The sequence below is a fragment of the Hippocampus zosterae genome, chromosome 8 (assembly GCF_025434085.1).
Source record: "Hippocampus zosterae strain Florida chromosome 8, ASM2543408v3, whole genome shotgun sequence".
Classification (NCBI taxonomy): Eukaryota; Metazoa; Chordata; class Actinopteri; order Syngnathiformes; family Syngnathidae; genus Hippocampus; species Hippocampus zosterae.
Window position 1 is genome coordinate 16,925,549 of NC_067458.1, and position 26,928 is coordinate 16,952,476.

At 45.3% G+C, this 26,928-nt stretch overlaps 1 protein-coding gene across 1 annotated transcript in view; it reads left to right on the top strand.

Moving 5' to 3' along the window:
- Positions 1-26,928, top strand: part of fgf22 (fibroblast growth factor 22) — a 29,771-nt gene continuing 2,843 nt past the window's right edge. Inside the window, exons 1-2 of the mRNA XM_052072910.1 lie at positions 1-1,170; positions 26,112-26,215. Of these exons, the coding sequence (XP_051928870.1) occupies positions 804-1,170; positions 26,112-26,215 (471 nt within the window). The 5' untranslated portion in view covers positions 1-803. The remainder of the gene's footprint in view (positions 1,171-26,111; positions 26,216-26,928) is intronic.

The following is a 26,928-nucleotide window of genomic DNA, read 5'->3' on the forward strand; positions in this document are numbered from 1 at the left end:
GTTGCTAGCACAGCCCAGGATAAAATGCACGGCAAGTCAGCCGCAGCTCCCACTGAGCGGCCAAGTGCTTGGCTGGCTGCGCGCAGCAGAGCGTCGGTCGGGCCGTCGGCTTACTGCTTCACTGCCTCGTGTGAGCGAGCTGACACGCACTCGCCGGCTGCCGCTCACTCTGACACATGCAGACAGGCTCTCTCCCTCCCTCTCTTGGTAACACACACACACACACACACACACACACACATAGTCAGTCAGTCAGTCAGTCAGTCATCAACCCTCATTCAACTCCCTCCCAGCCACGGGTCACCAGCTCAGACAGGCACCTTGTTCCTCCCCAGCTGGAAAGAGCGGACCAGACTCGCAAGGTGCACACATACACGCGGGCACACACACACACACACAGACGGGGCACTTTCGCACACATTCGGATGTCTACATACGTATAAAAGCAAGCATCATCCTTCGGGACAGTTGATCCTTTTCCAACGGGAGGGCGGGCTTCGATGCGAGGAGGAGAGTGGACAAGCAAGCAATGAGAATGGAAGGCTCATCGAGTGAAGATGTGTGAGGGGAGTGGAGAAAGCCGCAAGAAGAAGATGACAACTTGTGGAGGAGGAACGTTGACGAGCCCGTTGCAGTAGGAAGCTCTTTTGTCACCCCGATCAAAGATCCACGTCCGGGAGGGGGGGGGGGTCTCCCGTGAGTGGCTGCCCTCTCCTCTCCGGACTCTCTCACTGGGACGTCTCCCACCCATCAGCATGCCTGCAGCTTGCACATTAAGGTGCGCCCTGGGAGTGTGACCCACCATGTGCAGATGGACGCCATCCGTCGCTCACCTCCATCCGCCCGAACCCGCTCCTGATGCCACGGCCGCAGCCTCGGCCAAGCAACGGCCTCCCCCGCGGCCCGGCGCGGCCTCCTTCTGCCTGGCCTTGCTGTTGGCCGCCGCCGGCGCCGCCTCGGGGGCCTGCCCGCCCGGGCTCGGGCACGAGCCCTTCCAGGTTCTGGCGGCCGGCATGAACTGCTCGTGGACGTTGGAGAGGCACACGAGAAGTTACAATCACCTGGAGGGCGACGTGCGGCTGCGGCGGCTTTACTCGGCCAACAAGTTCTTCCTGTGCATCGACAAAACGGGCAAAGTGGAAGGCACGCGGCGGAAAAACTACGCAGACAGTAAGTTGCTGATGCGGCGTTCCTCGAGGGTGCCCTGTATCAGAAAGGGTGCCTTGTGACGTTCGATTGATTTTTATTTTTTATGGTCGGACTTTCTTATCTGCTCACTTTTTATTGCCGTCCGTAGGGATATCCTGCAGCTATATTATTGCTCAGCTCCTTGTGTTGTGTTTAGAGCGGGGGACGCGGGTTGCTAGGTAAGACGAGCACACTCCGGTGTGGATTTAGGCTTCTCATGGGACACGCAATGCTGCGTTTATTTTCCGCGAGGAAAGACGTTGGGCATCAGTTGGGACGGAAAAACAAAAAGGGTCACCGGGGGATGAACGTGACAAAACGTTTGATAGAAGTGCATCCATTGTGAGTAGCGGGTAGGACATGGAAACACACGCGAAGGGCTTTTTCACGTGATGCGGCGGTCACATTTTTTTGATGAGGATGCTGAGGAGAGTGGCCCAAGTGTGGCTTTGCATACTTGGAAGCGCATACCGTCCTGTTTCAAAGTTTCGCAATACCCTCGTCGCTTACTCCGTTTCCATTTCCGAAACTCGTGTCATCATTTCTGGACTTCTTGAGTCACGCCCGTTGGAGTAAATCCAAGCCTCGATCATTCATCTTAAGAATGATATTTACCTGAATCATTGCAAAGCGTATTCGACCTCCTGTCAAACCCTCGTGAATACTTTTTACTCCAGTACCGTACGTAAAACCGGGTATGCATGAGTTCTCGCTCAAGCCAGACAGCTAGTCGCGTGCAATGCGGTTTTGAAGAGGACACCTGAGAAGTGCAGCGGCCGCACCTCATTGTGTCCATCAATGGATGTCTTTCAGACATTTGACCGGGTCAGGGGAGCTGACTCATGAGCTGACCTCGCCTCCATGTCCGTCACTCCCTGAGTGACAGGCGGCGCCCCACTGCAATTCCTCGGAACTGTAATATTTATGTATTTGTTAATGGTTCTTTTTCACGACACGAGCGGGTGAGTCAGAGTTTTTCCACATGGCTACCGAGGTGGAAGAGGGGGTCGGTGGGGGGTGGGGAGCAGCTGTTGTGTTCAAGCCACTCACGGGCTTGTTGCCACTGTTCCAAGGTGTGAGTGACATTTGCTCACCTGTCCAAGCGAGGCACCCGAAAACGTCTTTTAAACCCACACCGGCTTGTTTGAAAGTCAAGTTTGCGGCGAATTATATTGACGCCGTCAAATTGTGAAGTTGAGCGTCGTCTTTCGGATTCAAAGTCATGCGCACTCACTCATCCGTTTATCTGTTTACGAGATAATATTTCAGTCGCGGCTTTCGAGCGCGTGGAGCAGACACGATGTGGGTGTCGTTGGAAATATTTGATGATTAAGGGCTAATAATGACAAACATTTTCGTAGGTGTCGAGAAGTATATGCAGGAGACGCATCTTGCGCTGTTTTATAGTTTGTTTGGTTATGATGGACACATTCCAAACGAACTTGGCATTTGGATCAAGGGAGAAAAGACAGAAACAGATCAAATCTAACCAGTTGGTCGGTTTTATTTTTCCTGAAATGTCAAATAGTTGTTTGTTTGACATTTCCTTGGCAAAATTCATGGAGCAGAATTCTTTTTCTCCTCATAGACAAATTCAAATGCTAAATACAAATTATTATTAGTCGATAGTAATAGAAGTACGGGTACACATTCACAGTCGGGAATAATTCATTCACGAATGCGGTCTATCCAAAATTTAGGCACGTGATTAAAACACCTCGGACACTGCGTTCAAAACTGAAATGCTCCGAACTACTTCTGTATCATTTTCATGAATTCGGGTCACACATCAGAAAACGTCTTAAATACCGCATGACTCTTTTCTACGTCTATAGCATCAATTCTTACACAATCACAAAAACACAGTGACGTTTCATCCGTTAACTTTTGGCTTTTCCAAAAAGAGAGGTCGCCGGAGCAAGTCGCATGATTTGTGTGAAAGTCTGAAACTAGTGTTCGGGGACTCCCGCCGCAGTTACAAATCATAAATTACTTTTAAGACACGGTGCTAATCAAGTAGCACGTGATGAGAAAATAATTCATCTTCAATGTTCTATTTCTTGCATCATGGGTGACACAAGTCCAGATGAGAGCAATGAAATTCATTTTTTGAGTTTCAACCCTATCCAAAGCCTGACAGACATGGCAATCGCAGATGATTTCAAAAGTTGTATTTTTATTTTAACGTACGGCGGTAATGTGGCATTTCAGCATATTAGGGTTTGAAGAAATTTGCGCACAAAAAAAAAAAAAGAAAAAAAAAGGGCCATGCCTTCCTCTGCCCTTAGTTTGTTATTCAAATAGTCTGTGCGCGTGGCCGGCTGGCGTCAAACAATAAGAGAAAGACGTTTTCCTGGTGTAAAACCGACCAAAGTAATTTGTGCCCCCAACTATAAAAACCCGAACCTAACAGCACTCCGAATAACAGCAGCGTAAACCAATTCCAACACAAGTGTCAAACGAAAGGCCCGGCGGCCAGAATCGGTCTGTGGCCTGCAAAAGCAAATCATGTGCAGTGACTTGTCATTTCCTGCTTAAATAAATAAATAAGTAAATAAATAAATAAATAAATAAATAAACAAACAAACAAATAAATGAAATCGAAATCGTCTTCACTTTAAAAAAAAACGTTGCGCACTCGCAAGCATTCTTTTGTGATGAATTCCCCCTTTTAAAATAAATCGAATACTATTCGGACAGTTTTTACAGGCCTCTGAAAAACTGTTCATGTCATGTCAGGCTTATTATATAATATATATTATATAATAGTCGTACGCGTATTCCATTTCACAGTCGCAAAACGGCCCTCCAAACAAAACCCATAATTATGATGTGGCCCGTGACAAAAAATGACTTTGACACCCGTGCCCTAACCCTACCGTGACTTCAGCCTTTCATGCACCCTGTCACCTGATAATATGAGAAGCTGTCCCTCAAACGGGTTAAACGACACTAAGCCGAACCTTACACCTGATCCGACACTAACCCAAACCTTAAACCTGCCAAAACCAAACCCCGAACCCAATTCATCCAAACCACAAGTGCTCCTAACACCAAACCAAGTGCGGACACCCGAGATAGTTCGAGAATTCATCAGCTCAACTTCCCCAAAGTGCCGTGGGGGGAAGGCGGGTGGAATTTGGAATTCTCCGGTTCTCCGGTTCTTTGGAACCGGAAGTCAAATTATGGTACGGATAGAATCCCAAACGTTACCCCTGAATTCCTCTCACATCTGAATGTCCTCTGACCCTCATTTTCAACCCTCACTCACATCATTCTTGCTTGTAGCGGTATTGGTTTCAGTATCCTTTGTGTCAAGACCTCGTTCACGTCGGCTGCCGTCCTCTCATTTCCTTCGCGGGAAAGAACCCTTTTCTAGGAGGGCATGCGCGGCAAGTCGAGCCTTGCGCCAAAGCCTTGTCAAAAGTTGGGAACGTGCGCTCGCATCTCAAAATGCCACACGAAGCTGTTGAATTAGCGACAATTGGAGCCCAGGCTTTCGATCCGACTTCAAGTCTATTGACCCACGCGATTTCTTGATACTGATACGCTCGCACGGCCGTAGATTAGAGTGGGAGGTCGTACATATTTGATGAGCACAGTGGCGAATTGGATACCAAACAAAACTCAGAGCCTCCGCTTCCACAACAGCTGCTTGAGAAGTCGACCCATCCTCTATCCCCTCCGCCTCGCACTGCTACGGGTCTTGTCGCCCTCGCTTGCACGCCACTCAATTTTTCCAGCACCCTCTCAGGTGCAAAAACAGTTGGAAGTAGTCAACAAGCGATGTGCTAACTGAGGTCTGGAAAATATTGTATCAATCCCAGCGGAACAGTGGCATGGAACAGCTGAGGGAAGAGGCCACGGGGAGGAAAAGTGGCATTTGATGAGGGATTGAGACGCGTCGGATAGAAGAGATTGTAAACAAACAAACAAACCAAAAGCTATGTGTGTCTTCAGTTACAGATGATGATAAAGGGGCCTTCAACTTCAGATTGATGCGTTTTTTTTTTTTTTTTTTTTTGTCAGAACCAGGGCGGTCTGTCAGCATATCGCTTACCTCTTCAAAGTGCTCGGAGAAAGAATTGCCTACCTTGCCTGTGCACACATGCACAAATGTACACAAACATACACTCAAATGCACACAAACACCAAGGCTTCGGGTTTCGGCGGCCTAATGGTTATTAACAACCGAGCGCGAGATGTGAGCTAACCCCTTTGGCATTTGTGAATCAATGCATCTCAAAATAACTTTCTCAAAAATGGATGGAAGATTCTCTCCGTTTTTGATCACCACCGTCACTGACTTTTGCAATCTTTACTATCACTGGACCACCCGCTTGTTTCGTATTAGCACTAGCGTTGCTGTTTCAAATTTTAGCTTTATTCATTCATCCATGCATATTATCGGGTATGCTCACCGGGGGGTCGTGGGCGTGCTGGAACCCTTCCCAGCTGAATTTGGGCAAGAGGCGAGGTATACTATGGACTTCGCTACCAGCCAATGGCAGGGCACGCAGGGACAAACAACCATCCACATTCACACCTAAGGACGATTTATAGGGTGCGATGAACCTAATATTTAAATGTAGGGCGGGGGGGGGAGGGGCGGGAGGTTAAAAAAAGGAAGTACCAGGAGAAACCCTATGTAAAGTAAATTCAAGAAACTCAAGAAGGCAGGAGTCTGGATTTGAAACCCCTAATCACACAAAAGTGTGTTAGCCAAATGCCACTCATGTATCCAAACACAATGCAACGCAACCATTTTCATTAAAATACATTATGTATAACATGTACAACCAATACAGTTCCGTTACTCAGTAACGTCGGACTATATTTCACAACAGATGGACTCTTACCACTCTCCGTCGCGGCTGAAAAAGTCAACCATCGAATAACATGCGCCAAAATGGACGTCAAACCAAAACATGCGCACCAGCTAAAAAAACAAGTGTCGCATGATCGCTGAAGTTGCTAAAAATAACACCCTCCTTCACGTGTTTTTCTATTGACACGCTTATGTTGGGGGAAAACACACACCCGGTTTTTACAAGAGGCAGGTACGCATCATATCCTGTCCCAGGTCACAGGCGGCTAATTAAACAGCTGTGAAGCCCTGCCCAGCAACGGCGTTATAATGAGTTGTATTAACAAATCGTAAAGCTGAGAAGTCATGACTTTTTTTTTTTTTTTGCAAGTATGCAATTTGAGGTCTATCGAATGGTTTGTGACACAACACAGGGTGTATTCGAGTTATCAAAGGATTGATGATGACATGAAACTCATTCACCCTGAGCAATGAGGTTTTGCTGTCGTTCACCAGACCAGCTCAGTTTTTGATCCGACGTCCAAGGAACTCTTCCAGTCAGGGCGTTGTGTTGACGAACTTTCCCTAAATGCGCAGCAGCATCTCTCGGGTTTTCTGAGTTCACATTTGAGTTGGATGGCGCCCAGCGTGTGAGTGCAAGCGGGGAGAAGTGAAGTGTTGGGGGAATCTTCCACCCTGATGAAATATGTTGTGGAAATGACTCAAACTTGTTTTAAACATTCGCCAAGCACTTTCGCTGGGACAAGTGAAGTGGTGAGATGATTCTCAGAGTGTCAATCTTTTATAATGTTTATTTGGCTCTTGGTCGCAGTGGTTTTGAGAGTCTATGCTAGCTGGTTTAGGGTACCTTTGAGGAGCGGTCCCCAACCTTTTTGTTTTTACGTTGCCAATTTTAAAGCACTGGCACTCCCGACAATGACGATTATAGAGTAATTCAACATTTTATGACCAGTCTTTTTTTTTTTATTTCAAACAGTGTTACTCTACTGTACAACAAATCAAACTACTGGTTCTGAACTACAAAGAAATGGAGTAATTAGGGAAAATGAAAACATCATATATTGTAAATGGATTTTTTTTTTTAAGGTTACGATCCTACCTACCAACGGCGTTCGCATCATTGCTACGTGCAAACGTGACGCGATTCCTGCTTTCATCCGGTGGCTGCTGGCTAGCTGTTAGCGACTAAACTGCTAATGTTTACATGGGCAGGCTGTTCAAATTCGACTACATTGCTACTTGTTCAAATATTTCAACAGGCTTCCTCCGCCACGTCACTCTGGAGATATGGGGGAGGAACTTCTCTTGTCCATAATAGCTGCGTCTTTGGAAGTCAATGCTGCCCATCAGCTGAGCGTTTGGATGTACGTTAGCCCAATTTGTTCCGTTCTGTTTACAGCTTCTTTTTTCATTGATTGGCGGATTCTATTTATTTCAGCTTGCAAACCAATGTTAAAAAGTGGGGGGGCTCCAATCCCCAATCGCGCACACTTCCGCCACGGCCGATGGTGTCAATGTGCTCACAGCTCGCCGCTGGTCACGTAATGTCACAAATCGCGATCATATAACCACTCGGCCATCTTTATATTACCCTTTGGAAGGTAATCGACGGGCTGTGTTTGACCGACACTCAACAAAAACAAACAAGAAAAAAGATCTTGGTTTGTCAGTGCCCGGTAGCGGTCCGCGGACCGGTGGTTGTATTTCACTGCCCTCAGTTCATCCGAGCCAATAGAGAGCGAATGTGAAGAGGACTTTGAGTCAGAATTGATCCCGTGCCAGGTGCACGAAGCATTACACGGTCAATGGCACTGAGTTGATTCTGTCCGTCATAAAGGGGAAAAGATTATGGAAAACAGGAGTTTTTAATAGCTTCTGTAGACACATGTTTTGCTCTCTGGAGTCACACCGAGTTTCTCCACCCACGACATGGCAAAAAAAAAAAAAAAAAATCTAAACTCTCCATTCAGTAACAGCCAATTGTATCCGTGAATCTCCAACTTGTTGGGGAGTCTCCCCTCACTCTGTCTCTGACTGCAGTTTGAACATACTTGGCTGTACACAGCTGCACTTTCTCCAAAGCCAATTGCGCAGTGGAGGTTTATGGGTGAACCTTGCGTTTCATTTGCGCGAGACAGGACAGCCTCCACAAAAACTGGCTGATCTGAACATGGTTGTTTCAAGAGGGTAATGAAGTATGCTAAATTGAATGTCTCCTTCAAAAGTTTGATCCATGATGGTGGAAGGAAATGAAAATGATTCGGCCCCACAATATATACAAACTGCAAACGCGGCAACATAGTCACTGACGGCGTCGTGGTTTCCTCCATACTCCAAAACTGTGCCCCTGCGTCACGTCAGAGTTTGGCTGCGATTGTTGAACTTTGCTCGTGTATATCTGGCGGGTTGTCTGCCACACATATGAACTTGGATTTGCGTGTCTTTATACACATATGTCGTTTTTGCTATAGAGACAGAAAATTACATGATCGTATGAGGGTGCCGCTCATACAAGGACTTCCTGTACCGCAAAGACCAAGATCCCTCCTCGATAGAACCTTATCTGGTCTTGAGTTTTTGCACGCCTTTTACGGCCAATATTTGGGTTTTTAAAAGGGCTCGTCGAGACGCACCAGTAATTCAACCGAAGCTCAGACAGGTACGCGTGACTCGCTCACGGATGGGAAGAAAGCACCTGGTTGAAGGAAGGGCTTTGGTATTTTGCATCCGCAGACTACGTATGTTAATGAGGCAAGAAGGGCAGGGGTGTGCTTTGCTCGCCATTGAGTTGGAAACGAAAGGCTACGGGGAGTGCTGGAGCCTTTCCAGTTGCTCATTAGGCATTATGTAAGCTTTTCTCCGGGGTGTCTCCAATGAGAGTTGATATTTCAAAATGGTGGGGTGGGGGTGCGCCATAAATCAATCATGTCACCATCCCAGTGACCTTTTTGCCTGCCAGAAGCAGATGATTATTGACCCTTTGCAAGCTGTTCCCAATATAAGAAGTGAAAAGGAACAGGCCGTTCCGGGAACATTGAAGGACAATTGTCTGTATTGCTTTAATTAGTCGAGCGTCCCCTGCTTTCTGCCACCAGCGTGCTAATATCGTGAAGGGAACCTCGAAATGTAGCAATTAGTGGCGAACAACATGAGTCAGTCTGGCTCCGGCTCCTCGGAGGGATTTACAGGGTTCATCATTGGGTTTATAGTCCGACTTTGGCTCCGGCACTCAATTCCTTCATTGTTACATCCTGTGAGTGTGAAGGTAACACAAAAGAGACGCAACTTCACAGGGTTGCCAGCAAGACGCTAGGGACTTTGGTTAAAACAACACTGACAGTTTGGGGTTTTTTTTAAACCCTGTGTAGCAATTTGTTTTACACTTTAGAGAATAAAGCATGTGCAAAAAGACCTTTGAAACTTTGCATATTCTTTCAGAGAAAACTAAGAATTCCCCGCGACTAACAACTGGAGTGCACAAGTTTCTCCCTTCTTGATTTAGGGTTGGATATAAGAGCTACAAGTGACAAACTCCCACATGCTACACGCTTGATAACGCAAACACCATGGTGCATTCAGGGCACGTTCACAGCGTATAGAACTTGCAATCGCACCGTCCCACCCTGCACGTCGAAAGAAGCCAAAACCGAAATCCCAATGACATTTTGATGAATCGTCCAGCCCGTCTAACAACTGCACTTAATAGCTTTCAATATGTGAGCCTAGCACTGGAGAGGAATAGGAATGCCATGCACCTGTTGCCCTAAAGTCAGACATACCCCCCCCCACCCCCTCTGCCCATTGTCTTGTCTGATTTGCTCCATGGAGGAAGTAATAAGAGTCAGTAAGGCGTTCTTATGTGTGACATGCAGGTTGATCTTTCGTTTTTCTTTCCTGTTATTATCACAGGTGCACACGGAAGATCCATAAAGTCCCACTAGACCAGTGGTCACCAACATGGTGCCCGCGGGCACCAGGTAGCCCGTGAAGACCACTTGAGTAGCCCGCCAGTGCCTGGACATTGTGATTTGCTAGTAGAAATTATGATTTAAAAATGCAAACATTGGCAGTACTGTGAGACATTTCGAAACACGATCAAAGTCTGACAATTTAAATCATCAAGTATTAAAAATAACACATCCTCATATTATTGAAGGTATTTTGGACAAATATGTTATTTCAGACGTGTATCAATTTGGTAGCCCTTCACACAATCGGTACACATGAAGTTGCTCTCACCCTCAAAAATGTTGGTGACACCTGCACTAGACTTTAAACACTCTCTCATCGCTGGTACGCATAAACTTCAATCGAGCTGGCACAACATGCAGGATAAATATTGACTTGCTGTCAAGCAATCGGGCCATAAAAAAACAAAAAAAAATTGACTTTATAGGGCATAAAGTGCAATCGATGTAAATTTGGTGGAAATCATTCACCCCCTCAGGTGAATCAATGCAACGTCATCTCCACAAAGGAGATTTTTTTTTTAATTGTGGGGGTGGGGGGGCGTTTGTTTGCTAGTTTGTATCCACAAATGCAAACCAGAATTTTTTTTTAACATGCATATAATTGCGAAACTTGGTTCAATGTTTTGGGGATTTGTGGTTTTTATGCACGAGCCTGCAGCTGCGCTACCAGATTTGTGTGGCTTTAAACAACACTGGAAAGTGTGTGTTGTGTGGGGGCAGGAGGGAGGGAGGGCGGAGGGGGGTCGGCAATGAAATACGTGGGCTGCTGCAAACATGGAAGATAGTGTATTTGGTAACTGCAGCAAAATGACCAGAATGGGTGAAATTCCTTTTCAAAATGTAAAAATGCCCGTAAAGTCGCTGAACAGTTTAGCATATTGACTGAGACTAAAGTTAACCCTTTCAGCGAGAGCGGATAGTAGAGTGGGCAACTTATCGTGTTATCAGATTACAGGTTATCATTATTGATGCGTGAAAGACTTAAACTTTTGAATTGGTCGGATGTGAGAGTATGTCAAAAGATTGCGCCGTTTTTGATTGTGGGGCAGGGAAAAGGGGAACTAAAAAGAAAATGATTATTAATGATTATAAAATTATTTTATTTTTTAAATATTTTTTGAATGAAAGTGAAAGTGATAGGATGCTTTGGGTGCAGTCTACACAAAAATATCTCATGTTAATAACACGTACATAGACACACAAATCTTTTTTTTTTTTCCATTTCCCACAACACCTCGCTCACGATCTTTGTCTTGTTTTTATTAAAAAAAAAAAAAGAGCGTAAAAAAAGTCTACGTGCTGTAAATGCTCATGTAATATGCCAAGGATATTTATTTCAACGTAACCCCCGCTTTTGAGGGAGATGTACTGCCCTTGCCTCAAATCTGCCATTCAGGACACCTCCCAAATTGGGTGGCACTGGGCACGCAGCTCTCCGCTCGCAACTTTAACTTGTTTGTAGATTCGCACGGCGGGCTGCATAAAACGCTCCCATGTGCCGTATACGTTTGGTTTCCCAGCGCTCTCCTAACGAAGTGAGGCGGAGTGAATCATCAAGAAGATATTGAACGGAAATGCGATGCGCATGATCCGACATCCAACTCTGATCTGCTTTTTATCTCCACTTTGCCAAAAAGGAACTCTCTTTGAAGGTGTCTACACATGTGCCTGTGTTTATACTCGTGTCGTTGCAGGAGCATGAAGTGCACCCTAAACTGAAAAAAGATGTGTGCTTCCTCTCCCAAATGACTAATTTGAACCAGACGGTAACTTGCCATCCGTTCAACGTACGCGTGCGTGCGTTCCAAATGTGAGCGGGTGTTTTTCCCATTTTGAAAGGGGACATGCTCCTCATTAGGAGACACGCTCGTATAGCACGAAAATGTTGTGCTGGGGACAGTCCGCCATCTTTGTTCTGATGCCTCATTCCCATTGACTTGCAGAGTCCGGTTGCCAATTGTGCAGCTCATTTGAAAAGTGACACCAACTTCTCTCTCGACGCCGTTAATTTTGCCAAGGCGTATCTGGTCTTTTTTTGGGAGGGGGGCAGGCAGATTATTTATTTGTGTTGGTCAGTAGTTTTCAAGCCATCACAGCCTCCCTCCTGCCGTCTACCTGACCTGTCCTCTCTCCCCCGTAGCGGGTGGGAAGCAGGTCAAGGCCGTCTGGCCAGTGGAGCAAGTGACAGTTGTGATAGAATCCTGACCCCTGTCACCTCCCTGCGCGGCCCCGTCTCATTTAAATTATGTAAATGTGGGCCGCGGAGTGTATTCTGTGTCACGTCTGCGCTCATGAAGCGGAACACACCTGTGTATCACACATACGCTTCAAGGTGGCAGTGATGTTGAGGGGCGGGAAGAACGAAGAAAAGTTTCATTCTTGCACTGACATTGAGCTTGGAATGCTGAAGTAGGGAAAGCTTGGAGAGGACGGTGAGACGCGAATTTTTTGATCAGATGCCGCAAGCTTTTTATAGCACAAGCAATGGTAGCTCTTGATTTGAAAAATAGTCATCCCTGTATGCTTAAACCATGTTGGTTGGAAATGGTGGATATCAACAGGGTTCTTCATCTGGCATTGATCAATAACCAATAAAATGACAAGGCAAGGCCAGCAGGCTACTAACTAATTGACCTCAGCCACTTCAATAATTTGGTTCAAATTCACTACATCCCTCGATCTAAAGTTCTTGTTGTCACATGAAACTGCAGTGCCTTATAAAGAAGATCGAGGTTAAAAATCGTAGAGGTCAAAAGGTGACACACCAAGTGGAACGTTGACTGTGGCTCTCCAAGTCATCTTTAAACTAATACAATCCAAAATTGACAGGATTTTTCTTACTTCATGTTTATCCAAACAGATAACAATAAGTGATGACTTTTTTTTGTCGTACACTACAAATATAGTTGTTGTAGCTTTAAAAAAAAAAAAGTTTAAATCAAGGGTGTCAAACTCATTTTTGTCGCGGGCCACTTCGTGGTCACGGATTGCCCTTGAAGGGCCGTTATGAATTTTGGGAAACCATATAAATGTTTATTCACCTCCACATATTACATACATGGCACACAATAAATTGACGGATAACTAGTTTTAAAATCAGAAGTCAAGAATGACTGTTATTGTGGATTACATATGACAATTTGAAATTTTGGTTCAGACCTTCGCAATTATGGAATTTGACATGCTCGATTTGCTTTCTTGGGTCACATAAAATGATGTGGGGGGCCAGATTTGGCCCCCGAGCCTTGACTTTGACACCTGTGGTTTAAAATATTGCTCGCCCCAGCTGCACTTCAAGGAGCTGTGGCTGTTTGTATTCCAACAAGTACAGTAGGACACAGTGCCGTGTCAAAGCATTTGCTATCCGTCCATCCATTTTCGGAACCGCTTCACCTCACTATTAGCAATTAGCTTAGTTGTCGCGCCGCTTGGCAGCCCTGCTTCTTTTGATGTTGCCTCCGCCGTCTACGGCGTCTGGCAGACCCGTGAACAATACATGGAGTTCTGGGATGCGTGAAGTCGCTCTTACTGTCATCCAATATTGATGAAGTCCACACAATTTTAGTGTCCAGCAAAAAGTTTAAGTACAACTAAAAAGTCGTAGTCACTCTGCGGCATCCGAGCGGCCGCCGGAAGCAAGCCCCCCACAGAGTCGGCAACACGGTGGGTCAGGCCAGGTGAGGCGGAGAGCGCCTCAATCAAGTGAACGGGACCTAGCACGCTGTGCCTAGTCCTGTCGAGTAGCAGGGGTCCACTGTAGTGGAATTTCCCTCAGCGCAGGTGCTGACCCGCCGCTGTTACAGCTCCGATAACGATCTCCGTAGTCTTTGTACCACCATTCCACGTCGCTGCCGTTCATACCGACCAACGACATGCAACAACGATGGCAAAGTGCAGCCAGAGTAAAAGAGGGACCGCTGACGTACAGTAAAGTGACAGTAATTGACCCTGGGAGAAGATTGCAGGAGAATCCGATGAACGCCAGGCTCGGAAAAGCGTAAACAAGCCCTTTGTTTTCCTCTGATTACCATGCCCACGTCCTGAGTCTGGGCTGGACTGCCAACGAAAAGCAGCCGCAGACGCAGCAGCGGCATAGCCAGCTTTCTGCAATTTAGCGGCATGGGGTGGGGTTGGGGTGGGGGGGTTGACCTCAGACTAATGTGGATTCCACCATCGTGGCCACTATTCCCAGGGCAGCAAAGTGCAGGAAACTGCAGAAGCCACGTGAGTCACAAAGCTCTCAGCGGGCAGATCTGCTCGTAACTATCTGTGAAGCCTTTGATAGGCGTCCGCTGGCTTCTTGTGGATGTAATGCATGATTTGGGGGCACTTTGCCCTGCCCCCCACCCCAAACCCCCTCCCTGATTAAAGAAAAGGCCTCTTTAGTTGGGAAGATTGGTACCACACAGGCACACACTGTTGGCCTTCGTTAACCTTTTTCACCCCCCGCTATCCATCATTGTAGCCCGCTTCTCCCTCAGGTTGTCCTCTAGTTTTACACCCCCCATATGCTTGTAAATTTGGAGTTTGATCATCAGAGGGGCTTCCCAGAGTTTCCTTTAAGTACTGATTGATGTGCCGTTAAGTACAATCACATCTTGTAAAGTGGGGGTGTGGGGGGGGGGTGTTCAACAGGACGTGTGCGCTCATTACCGCTTGATGAGGGGGGTAAATACCAGCACAATTCGTGTTAAACTAACAGGCTTTCAACCTTTAAATCAAGGGACATTTCAGTCTTTATCAAGCCCCGCAAAAGGGCTTTTTCGCTTTACATTCAAAAATTCACCCAATTTTGCAGGTGAGTTCATAAATGTTAATGGAGGGGTCTTGCGTGTGAACCCCAAAATGTTACTTTCAAAAAAAAAATCCAGTGCTTGAAGCCAGTTTTATTTTGTTTGGTAGGCATATCCGTCACAAGTGTAACCACAAAAAAAAAGCCACTAAAACCCCGTCTTCAGAAACAGGAAGATTTTGGATTAATATTTTGGTGTGAAGCGGACATTTGCGGGCCACTTTTCACTATTTCTAGGTGGCCTTCGAACGTCAATGTGTCCTACAGATTCTGTCCAAATGCTACTAAACTTAAACCACTGAGATGAGACAGATTGGAAACAATGAGTGCAAGAAGTTTGTAGTTTAAATCTTGGGGCACGGACGAACTATTGCAAATTTTGATGACTTGCTATAAAACATGAAACTATAAAAAAAAAAAGGTCATAGCTCAACCAAATGTCATGTGCCTGGTGGACATTTTGGACCCCCTGGCGTCTTATCTACAGCCAACAGTCCCAAATTTGGGTTTGTTTGGGAGTCAGCCGGTCGTCACTCAAGTTTATCCAGTTGCTCCAAAACGCTGCTGCTTACCAGCTAGCTGGAGCGCGTAGGAAGGAGCCCATAACTCAAATTCTGGACTTCTCTTCCTGTATATTTTAGAGTTCATTTGAAGATTATTTTATTTGTCTTGACATTTTTAAATGGTCTCGCCCCACCTAAGCTCCTCTACCCCTCCTCCTCTGCCCAGTGCTTCAGGTCAACATACCAGACACTACTGAAGGTACCAAGGACTTAGTGGAGCATCAGACAGGATTGAGCTTTTTCCGTTGTCGGTCCCTCCCTTTGCAATGACCTCCCATTTAACGTTAAGCAAACTCCCTCTGTCCATCTTTGAAACTCCTCTTTGACTTTCAAGTCAGTATGAGACTCGGCATTGTTTTAGTCTTTTACTGTGTTTACTGTTTTTATGTTTTGATTTATTGTTTCAACCGTTCTTTTTAGATCTCCGATTTGGAGCGGCGGTGAGTTGAGTTGAGTCAAAGGCATTTTGCATCCTACTGGCAGAAATGTGCAATAACTCTCCCTCCTGTTGCTCTGAGTTCCTCCAAACTCTAAATAATGTCGCAACACCTTCCAAGTTAAGACAAGTGTACATGTACGCTTGTGAATATTCTAATTTAATCAGGTAATTTCATTCTCAGGGCATTGAATCAATCGCAACCGGACCGCTCTGTTTGTCTCAGGCTCCCTTTTTATAAATCGGTGGAATATTAACTCAAGAGTTTCCACCCAAATGACTTGTTGACAGACACAAGCCTCACTGCAAGGCCGTTTTTATATTCCAAAAGACCGATACCTTTCGTGGTTGGGGCATACCTCTCGCTTTGGGTTTTCGACACCAACTTAGGCTGGTGCTGTCCTAACAAAACCTTGATTCAGGAACTGATTAAGCCTGCTCGGATGAGAGACGAAATGTCTTCTAAGACAAACGAGGCAGTACAACTGCGATCGATGCAATGTCCCGAGGACGATTTAAAGATGCAAATTCCATTATTGTTTTTAGAATTGTGGAGTGTACCTGGATCAAATGCGTGCAGGCCAGCTATGGACCATAGCTGGCCCACCCCTGCTCTTGAAGGTTCCCTCCGTTATTTTAGTGCAAACACACACAACGACAACTTCAACCCCCTCTAAAACACACACACACTTGCAGCCCGCTCAGACCTCTCCAGATGTGGATTGCGGAGTACTGGGTCAGTCTGTCTGACTGGAGGTAAATCAGACGCAATAATCTGTTCTGCGAGGGGAATGGCAAGGGGGGATTGGGGGGAGGGGGTAATTGGTCACATTTGACCCACGGCCCTGTGGAGTGTGGGAACGCAGGCCTTATCTACAGCGGTAATTGGCTAATGAAACACTTCCGCAGGTCCTCCACTAGATTGTCATCCACCGGTTGGGATTGGGTGTGTGTGGCCAAAACGTATGTATGTGTGTGTGTGTGTGTGTGTGTGTGTGTGTGTGTGTGTGTGTGTGAGAGCGATGCTAAAGAAAATGACAGGATACGGAACTCCCTGTGGCCATCTCCACCATTTTTTATCAACAACATCAGTCTCATAATGATACATTGACAGCACACGTGTGGTTGCCATTACAGCTTACAATGAGGTCCGGATCACGGATAGTCAACGTAATTCCAATCAGAGCGATGACATATGGTAGGGCTGTTGGTGCACTTGCATTTGACCTCAGTTATTCTGCTGAACACAGAAGTCAGAACTATGGGCCAAGGAAAAAATATGGGCCAACTTTGGGCCAAGGAAAAAAATATGGGCCAAGGAAAAATACATTGGTGGGATTTCTGGATTATTTTTTAGTTCATTATTTCTCTTGTTCACACACACACACTTGTGAAGACTTTTTAAAATGTTTGTTAGTTGCTTGATGAATGATGCATCATTTTTAATGACAACAAACATTACTTCGGTGGATAAATTGAGGAATCATGTTGACTGAAGTGTTAAGTATAACTTAATTTGAATGCTCGGGGCATTGGAAGACATTGATCAATAAAAATAAATAACAAAATCTGAATTATTCATTTCAGACTGTTCAGCCTTTGAGGAGGTCTATTGAGTGCCATCCGACTTGTTTTTACAGTAGACTTCCCGTTGTTTTTCCATGTCCACGTTTATCAGAAAAAAACTTTCGCAGAGGGAGGTGTGTGTGTGTGTGTGTGTGTGTGTATGTCAGGGGGCTACAATAAGGGGGAAAAAAAGGCTAACGTTACAGTGGTGAGACAATGTCTCCGAGGTCCCATCAAGTGAGCCATTCATGGATGCGGACCGAGCAGTTTGTGAAGCCGGGCAGACCCTCCGATGGAGAGGGGCCCAGGGTGGCCTTGTCTTTTTGTCCCGAGCTGACCCTTGCTCTCCTGCGTGGCCTCTGCGCCCCTCACCTGGCCTGTCCCAGCACTCTGGTAACAGGATACCTGTAATTTGCTCTAATGGCCTTTGAAAGAAACTGGCCGGGGCTAATCCCTGGAGTCTTTCTCCCAAGCAGCCCTCCGTTTGAAAAAGTGGGGGGGGGGGGGGCAGGGGGGAGCGGTGGGTGGTGTAACACGGGTGCCTGAAGAGCCCTGGAAGAGGAGGACCGCTGGGCCCGTGGATTGTATGTGTGGGAGAATGCCACCGCTTGCGGCTGACGCTTCGGCCAACAAGGCGACGGGGGTCGGCGTTCGGATGATGGCCACCATGCGTCGCGTTCACAGGCTGGAAAGAGCTGATGGTTGGCCACGCTTTGATTTGAAGATGCCGCTTTTCATTCAATTTCCAGGGGGCCATCCGAGGGATGGTCACTAAGCAAAGCTATGCATGCACTGCACATCCTCAAGGGGAAAGATGATATTGTATAAAGCTGTGGCCGAATGACCGCACACATTGTGTACAGTGTGTTTTCCTTGGTGACAGCATGTTTGCGTCTGCGAAAGCTCAAGTGCGCGAAAAGAAAAGCAGCAAGAAAAAAAAAAAAACAAGGTGGACAAATAATCCTGTTTCTCGTTTCCTTTCCGAATTTGATGTGATTAAAGCAAACATGAGCGCATAGCTGATGGACCCCTAACTGTCCAAGATTTCCGAGTCGAGTTACTTCCAGACAGTTTGAGCTGCGTTTGAAGCAAGGGTGGGGAACAGCAGTTGGGCCGCAAGACAAGCCTGCCAGAACGTTTGATTCGACCCACCGTGCAATTCACAAAACAAATACAATCTCAGCAAATGCCCTTACGCTGCCGTCTGCTCCGTTTTTCTATCAGGAGCATATTTTGCAGTAGCTTGCGAAGAACGTACAGGAAATTGAGATTTTTTTTTTTGTTTCCACAAATGAAAACTGTCCCCAAGTGTCAATGTGTAAAATGTTTTTGGTCCCAATACCCCAACGATCAAGAATTACGGAACACATTGGGAGAGCCAGTTTTGGGGAGGCTGTCCTGTCTCATGCAAATGAGCCACTGCTCACGCCTCTACTGTACGTGTACGTATATGGCCTTGTGTGACCAACACAAGTGAACATGAATCTTGAATTAAATCCTGAGAAATTATGTCCTATGAACTCATGTATTGACCAGTTTGTCAATTTGAGCACCTTTTTGTTTGTCGTCCGCAGTGCCGCTTTGTCTGAGTGTCCATTTTAATTTAAGTCTTAGTTGCGGTTTTTTGGACGAAAATGCTTCTTGGTCGGACTTACATCGAGTCATTTCTTTTAGCTGCTTAGCTGCCTAAAAATACGAACAGGATGAGTCCGCCCTTGATCAAACTAATGGAGCAACCGTTTGTCTAAACTGAAGCAAACCTGACAAATGTGAATAAACGTGTAAGCGCAGGCCGGGTTGGTTTCAGGTTCGTGGGGCCGAAGTATGCAGGATTGCCTCTCTTTACGGTTTGTCTTACGGCGGTTGCTTGGGAATTAATAAATCATACTGATGCCTTGCAATGGGTACGAAGCATGTTCAGAGGCCCGCTGCAGACGGCCACGGACGAGAGGGAAAGAATGAGGGAGGATGGTTTTCCTGAGGGGAGAGAGAGGAAGAGGAAGGGGTGAAGGGAAAGAACGATGTGAGGGTGCAGGCTGACAGATGGGAGACAGGAAGGCAGGTAAAAGTATGAAAAGAGGGAGGGAGGTCTAGACTGGCAGCTGCTCTGCAACAAAGAGTCGGTTGCGCACATATTCGTCGTATTACACGAGACACACACACTCTTAAAAGTGACACGCTTCGCCCTGTTGTGACACCCTTTACACCGTTACAAACAAATGCTCAAAATGTTACGTCGTGCCCTGACATATACATTTCTCGATCATCGAAATATCGTCAGGGTTCACTTTTACACAAGCTATTTACCATTGAATTGTGAGTATCAGATTAAAAAGAATTACAGCACACATACGATTCCTGTAAAAAGGACAGGTTATCGCCCGGATCGAGTTTCATATGGCAGAGCGGCGATATCAGCTCTGACCCAACGATCTCAGACTCCCAGTGCATTGGAGCCGCCTTCATCTGTCAGTGAGCAATCGATATGAAGACGGCTGGCGGGGGCGGGGGCACAATCGAAGTTGTGATTTGACATTTTGAAAGCAGCCTCAGACCAACTGATTCAGAATTTCGAATTTAATTCGAATTTGAGTGAATGTCCAGTGTGTTAAAATCTACTCAGGGGGGGGGGGGAATAGCATAGAATTGTTCATGTCCAGATTTTCAATCGTTGCAATCACAAATCCTTGCATGTGTATGAAGAGTCAAACGCTAATCAATCCTTGGGTAAGCCCGTGGTCGTTTAACTAGTCAAAGCTAAAGACACTCCCTATTTGTAGATATCGCAGATTTGTTGTCTGATGACAACCATGTACTGTTAGACACTCCCCCCCCCCCCCCCCACTGATCTGCTGGTATGATTTCAATTGTCTCAACGGACCTCACTTAATCCTTTCATGCACCGATAATGATAACTAGTCACCTGATAACATGATAAGCTGTCCACTGGAGTGACCGCTGTCCCTGAAAGGATTCATATGTCCCCCATGTTCTAGTTGAGCCGTTTCCCATCAGCCGACGTTACTTCACGCTCTCACTGATTAACGCCCAATTCGAGGCGCTGGAATGTTTCGCCCCACCTTGGTCCTATTTATTGCATTGAAGAGGAGCATTTCAAATTTTTAAACAAGTATCAACGGGTAAAGATTTGTGCGGCCCTTGAGCAGAAGTGTGTTCCGAAATATATACTATTGAACCTCCGCATCCAAAGTAACGTTTGGAAAATATTTTGATTTGAAGCCTTTCCATGCACCCTGTAACCTGTAGAAACCGCCGTCCCCGAAAGAGTTCATGTTTCATTTTCATCTTACTCGATGTGAGTCAGCTGAGTGGCGGGGCGGCGCCCTGGCGCCACTGAGTAGAGGTCTTCCGACGACCATGGCAGCTGCTGTCAAACTCGTACTAAACGTAATCCACCTCTTGATCATTTTACACAATACATGAGGTTCCAAGTAACCACGTACGACGAGCCGCACGCTGTTTGACAAATTCACAAGAAAGACAAAAATTTCAATTCCAGCCGCTAAACCAAGATTGCGACAAAATGGGTTCTCGTTAGAGCAAAGTGCTCGAAACTCACGAGAGCCCAATCAACGGTTCATGTGCAAGTTCCCGCCCTGCGCCACCTGTGCAGGCCTCCTCTGTGGCGCCTGTTCCCATGGCAATTTCGCAAGGTGTTTAAAGCAATACGGAGCCATGCTGCCTTTGTGTGCGCCGATACACACAAGGCGGCCTGCTTCGCCCGCTACCAGAACCTCGGAGGGGGTCACGGCTGATCAAAGGTGCTGGTCACAGCCATTAGGCCCGGCGGCCCAGACCCGACATGAAAAGCTGCTATTTTGTAAAGGAGGGCAGGAGGGAAAAAGGGGGGGAAAAACAACAGGGCCCTCTTCGTTTAAAAAGCAAGCAAACTGTGAAATAATTGAAAAGGTGTGTCAATCAAGCACAGGCGCACAGCGGGAACGACGAGATTCCCAGGCTCGGCTCTGGTCGAGCACTGAGCCATGGAGGGCTGCTCAAGGGGGCAACCCGAGAAATTAAAGAGCCGGCGGGGGAACAAAAAGAAAAGTAGGAGGAAAAATGTGTGTGACTATTTTCCGCCATTCTTCCACACTTTGTGTGCTCTATTCAAAACTTAGCTTAAGAAGATCTTGTCTTTACCTCTCAGGTAAGAACAAAGACCCTCCCACCCCCCCACCCCATCTTAAAAGCAGCACCTTCACTGTGTACTCCCTTCTACCCCCCCACTGCTCCCCCCCTCAGCATGAGCAGGACAAAAGGGAAGGAACCCCATGAGAGTTTCATTCGCTTTCCTTTCTGCCTTTTTTTTTCCAAGGTCAGAAAAGGCTTGAATGATCTGACGATGGGCTAACGTCCAAAAAATGGGGGATGGAAGGAAAAGAAAGAGTATTAAATTTTTTTTCTCCTCAAAATCCCCATAGAAGGGAAAATAAATGGCGAGTCCACAGTTGACTGGACATGTATAGCGCGGCATTTGCTTGTAATGGCAGCTTGAGCTTATTGACAGTCCCAGCCCAAACATGTCAAAGGTTAAGAGATCTCCCCAACTGCAAGTGGGAAGCCAAAAGCACCTTTTTCATGAGCTCAATGGGGCCATCAGTTGATACTTGCATAGCAGAACACACTGAAGAAGGGCCCTTCACTCTCCCAATGCCTCTAAAGAGCAAACAGCTAATTGGACTCCAGTGTTTCTTCTTTTGATATCATTTAAAAGACTTGCATTTTGGGCCGTTAGCTTGTGGACTCTTGGGAAGAAAAATGACATAAGCCGTAAACCGCAACCTCGAGGACACTTCTCTCTTACGAATACACTTCAATAAGCTACTAAACATGTTTTTAGAGTTATAATTACCCCCATACCACACTTTAAAAAAAAGGATTAATAGAACAATAGGCTCCACGAAGACAAAACATTAACATAATAGCCCCTTTTAGATTCATTTTGTCAACTACAAAAAAAAGAGTAGTTTGGGATTTGTTACATGCATAGAAACAAATTAGATTACAACTCACTATTATGATGAATGTAGTTGCTGTCGTTTATTGGGAGCCCTGCACTTGTTTCTCTTCAATGAGCCAATTCAAACTTGGGGTAACGGGAGACAATCACACACCGAGTGTGTTCCTTATATTCAGTCCGTTATTTTTTTCGTGGTCTCCCTCCCAAAGACAGGATGTTGGAAATGAAAGCAAGGCAATGGGTCTTGACTGTAATCCGGAAAAAAACCTGCATGTGCTGAAGTAGATTTGAAGGCTTCATTGCCTCATGTTGCACATATTACACAGAGTAAGCTTTTTGTCTTGGGACTTACAGGGCTGTTCTTCTGTCACATCATTTGGCCTTTTTCTACTGATGAGGAAACTCTCAAAAAATGGAGCTCTGTGAACGGGGAACGCTGAAATAGACGCTACCAGTTGAGGTGATTCTCAAACTTGCTATGCCAAGGATCACCTAAAATACTTAAGTGCCACAATCATGACCAACATTAAAATACGATCGCGGTTGAGCCGTAGCCTTTCTCAGCTGACTTGAAGTGAGAGGTGGGGTATTCCCTGGTTCCCACCAACCACATTCACACCTAAGGACAATTTAGAATCTTCAATAAACCTCAATTACTGTTTTTTCCGCAGCCTTCAATTTTCTCAAAAGCCGACAGTGCGCTTTATACTCGCTACGCCTTATATATTCAGATTTCTCAGACGTAGTATTTTAAATGTTATGCAAAGCGCTTTGTTACTGCTGCAGCGGTTGTGAAAGCTCTATATAAATAAAGCTGTATTGTATTGTATTCCTTTTAGCATAGCTCCATCTAGTGGGTGCATAACGCAACCGTAGCCGCTATTGTAGCTTCTATTCTATGCGCCTTATAATGCGGTGCACCCTATATATGAAAACAGTTTTTAAATAGTCCATTCATCGAAGGTGTGCCTTATACTCCGAAGTGCCGTATAGTGTGGAAAATACGCTACTTATACGGTTCATTGAAAGCTCTACAAAAGCTTACGCAATGTGGATTTTAACATGCATTTTAATTTATAGCTACTGGGGGCAGGGGGAAATCCACCTGTTGAAGAATCTAACTCTGCAGTATATATATTAATATTTATGAATAAAGAGTTAGATTCTGTTACAGATCATTACTATTATTATTAATATTATTACTATTATTGTTATGAAAACCTAATGTGCTCCAGAAAAAAGAGGACAGTTTCAGAATCAGTACACAAACATTAAAAAAATAAATAAATAAAAAATGTTAACCTGTGCAATGATTCGATTAAAATGAGTTGAACCCAAACTGAACCACAACTTATTCTTGTACGTACCACCCAAGGCAGCCCGTGTATGAAAGAACAGCAGCTATCTACAATTTGGTATTTCTTTTCTATTTCGTGATGCTTTTCAGCAAAACACACTTCAAAACGGAATACAAAGGCACTTCACTTTGACCTGTCGTCACTAAAACAATAACGTATAATTGGTGAGAGTTGGAGTCGTGTTGAAGCTGTTGAACGTCAAGGTGGAAACATTGAAAGCAAAATCTAGATTATGACAAACACGCTTCCTGTGTGTGGGACGTCCGGGCAGCAATTACCGCTGGCAGCACTTTCAGGCACCAGCGGATTTCATTGGCCTGGACTAATCCCCCATAAATCCTAGCAGGGCTCCAATCGCCAGCCTGGCCTCAGCTAATTGCTTACGAGTCACTCGCACGCTCCAGGTGCCACCAGAGCACACCCGGTGTTTGTAAACACAGCTCGTAAAGAGAAAAAAAAAAGAAGAAGAAAAGAGGAGTGCTGCCATCAAAGTGTGAAGTGAGAGGATCAGAGGCAGCGAAGGAATGATGGGGGTGCAGCTGGATGCCCTACCTGGACGGACTAATGGGGTATATTCCCTGGTCTCATGCAGCTGGAGCTATTCGAGACCAAAGACACTCAACAGGAACTCCATGTGTTTGTTTACTTTGTCTTTTTTTTTTCCTGCTTTGGACTCTTTGTACTCGGTGGTGTCTGCGGGATGATCTCATCCGGCAGACGCGACATGCGCCAAACGGGACGGTTGAACTTTCAGCGCGACGGGAGAAGCGCATTTTTTTTCTAGGCATATACTGTACCTTGGCTGTAGTGAACATTATTTCCAGACTTTATGGTAGTAAAATAACAGACTTTTTGCTCAGAATAATGAGAACATTGGAATAGGGTGACTGTATTTGAGTAAGAAAGGGTTTGCACCAGAACCAAATCTGATTAATAATCTTTGTATTCAGACATGGTGAAACAGCATATGGCGAATTGTTGAAGTTTATTTCTGTCCAACGCATTCTAAGTTAACTGCAAACAGTTGTGTAACTTTGATCCCCGCTCAATGTTTGGTGTTTGAATCTCAGAGAGGCTATTCTGATATCCTGCAAAGAAAAGAACGCAAAAAGTCTTTAAAAAAAAATTTGATGCAAGAATTGTGATCTTGACCTGTGAAGAAGTTTTGGATTTAAATAGAATAACTTTTGATTTTGGTAAATATGACCTCCAAATGCTGATAATTTAACAAGTAACGATTTTCAATTATTGACAACCTATAAACTTCGAAACTCTGTTGCACAAAATGATTTGGAAGAGTGCCATATAATGTTCTTATGTCCTTATAAATAAATAAATAAGGACCACAATCATTGGTAGGTTTGTTCAAAAGCATTTGAATAGTAACGCAGGGATGTGCAACTGGCGATCCGTTAAATTTAAAAAGGAAACAAAATTGTAATTGTTCAAACCCCCACAATTCTTCAGCGAAAACCCCCAAAGTACAATAGAAGTTTTCTACAAACAATGGAGGACAAAATTCGAAATATGAAAAAATTGAGAAAAAAACCCTGCTAAAGTGTATGGGTCGACTATAGTTTTATGTTGTAATAACGCTAATCACCACCAGATAGGGCAGGCACGGAGATCAACTGGTTAGCACATCCGGGTTCGATTCCGGCTCCGGCCTCTATGTGTGGAGTTTGCATGTTCTCCAGGATAAAGAAAGACCCTAGCACATAAATAAGCATATGACAGTTACAACAAGTCACAAGACATAACATGTAATAAGGGGCAGTATGAATGGGAGGGGGGGGGGGGGGGGGTGGGGGGTTGACCGCGATGCGGCCGGAATGACCAGCTGCACGGTCACCGTTGTGCTCCGCATATCGACCACGTCACAGGGGAAAAAGAATCTGAGCGATGAAGACGGTGATAACAAGGGTGTGTATGCGCGTGTGTGTAATTAGTTCTCACTCACAATGAATCCTTCATAAACTCAATGTTTATGACAATGATCGCGCAACTTAATTATTTTATTTTATTGCAAGCAGACAAAAACCAAATCAAGCTGAGCCACATGGGACTCGTTTGCAAGCCGGTGCCCAGAGGAAACAATTAGCCTGCAAACTTGCCAGCTTATTCACTGCGTTAGCAGGAGCACTCGTGGGGCTTTTTTTTTTTTTTTTGTGGCCGTCTGTAAACAACTACGGGCATCATCGGGTTTTAACAGCCCCCTCCCCAAACAATTCCGACAAGAATCACCCCGGTTCCGCAATATGATCTAATTCAACGTGTGTTGTATGAAAAGCTTTGTGTCTGTGTGCTTTCTCTCTTGTACTGGCCACAGAGCATCTGGCATCCCATTGATTGAGCGGCTTTTGATGAGGATCTCTCACACACACACAAAAAGCTAACTGCGACTCTTGTTCTCTCTTTTATTTTCCAGGTCTGATGGAAATCCGATCTGTCAGTGTGGGAGTTGTTGCCATCAAGTCTGTCAGCACCGGGTTGTACTTAGCTATGTCCAAGAAAGGCACACTCTTCGGATCGGTGAGTACACAAGCTGCCAACCTTCGGAGGACGAGGTCAATCTCAGGAGACGTCCGAGATTTGTTTTAACTACGGTGTTGGTGCATCCTTAAAATGTGGGATTATCGAAAATGAAGGCAATAATTATGCTGAAAAATGACTTCTTTACTGAATCTCAAAGATCTTAAAAATACCAAAAGACACGGGAAACAACATTGTGAGAAAGATTTTGCATCCGAAGAAAAGTTTAATTCTATTTTGGGTATTTATGGATCATATTCTCTAGTATGTAGTGAAAGAGCTGAGTGAGAGTTGTTAGTATTCGATTTCAGTGATGAACAGGTCTTACATTTGCTCAAAGAAGCCTTAAAAAGGTTGAATGTTTTATGATCCAAAATTAGGGTGTTCAAATCTTACGAAAATAGAACTTAAGCCTTAAATGCCCCGTTCGGACATCTTAATTTTCTTTGGTGAACTTTTCTGAAAATTTGGACAAAATTCCACACTCACTCAAAAGAAGACTGAAGAGTAAAAAGAGGCGTCTTTTTTGGGTGTGGCATGAATGTTTCGAAGGATAGGTCGCCATTTGTGGAGGCCGCCATTTTAAGTATTATGGAATACTATACAAAATGTTGCATACATTTTAATGTGGGGAAGAAGGACATTATCTATTTGGTCTGGGCATTTTCCTTTCGAAGGGGACCAATACGATTGGCAGAGGGCAGTCTGATCGG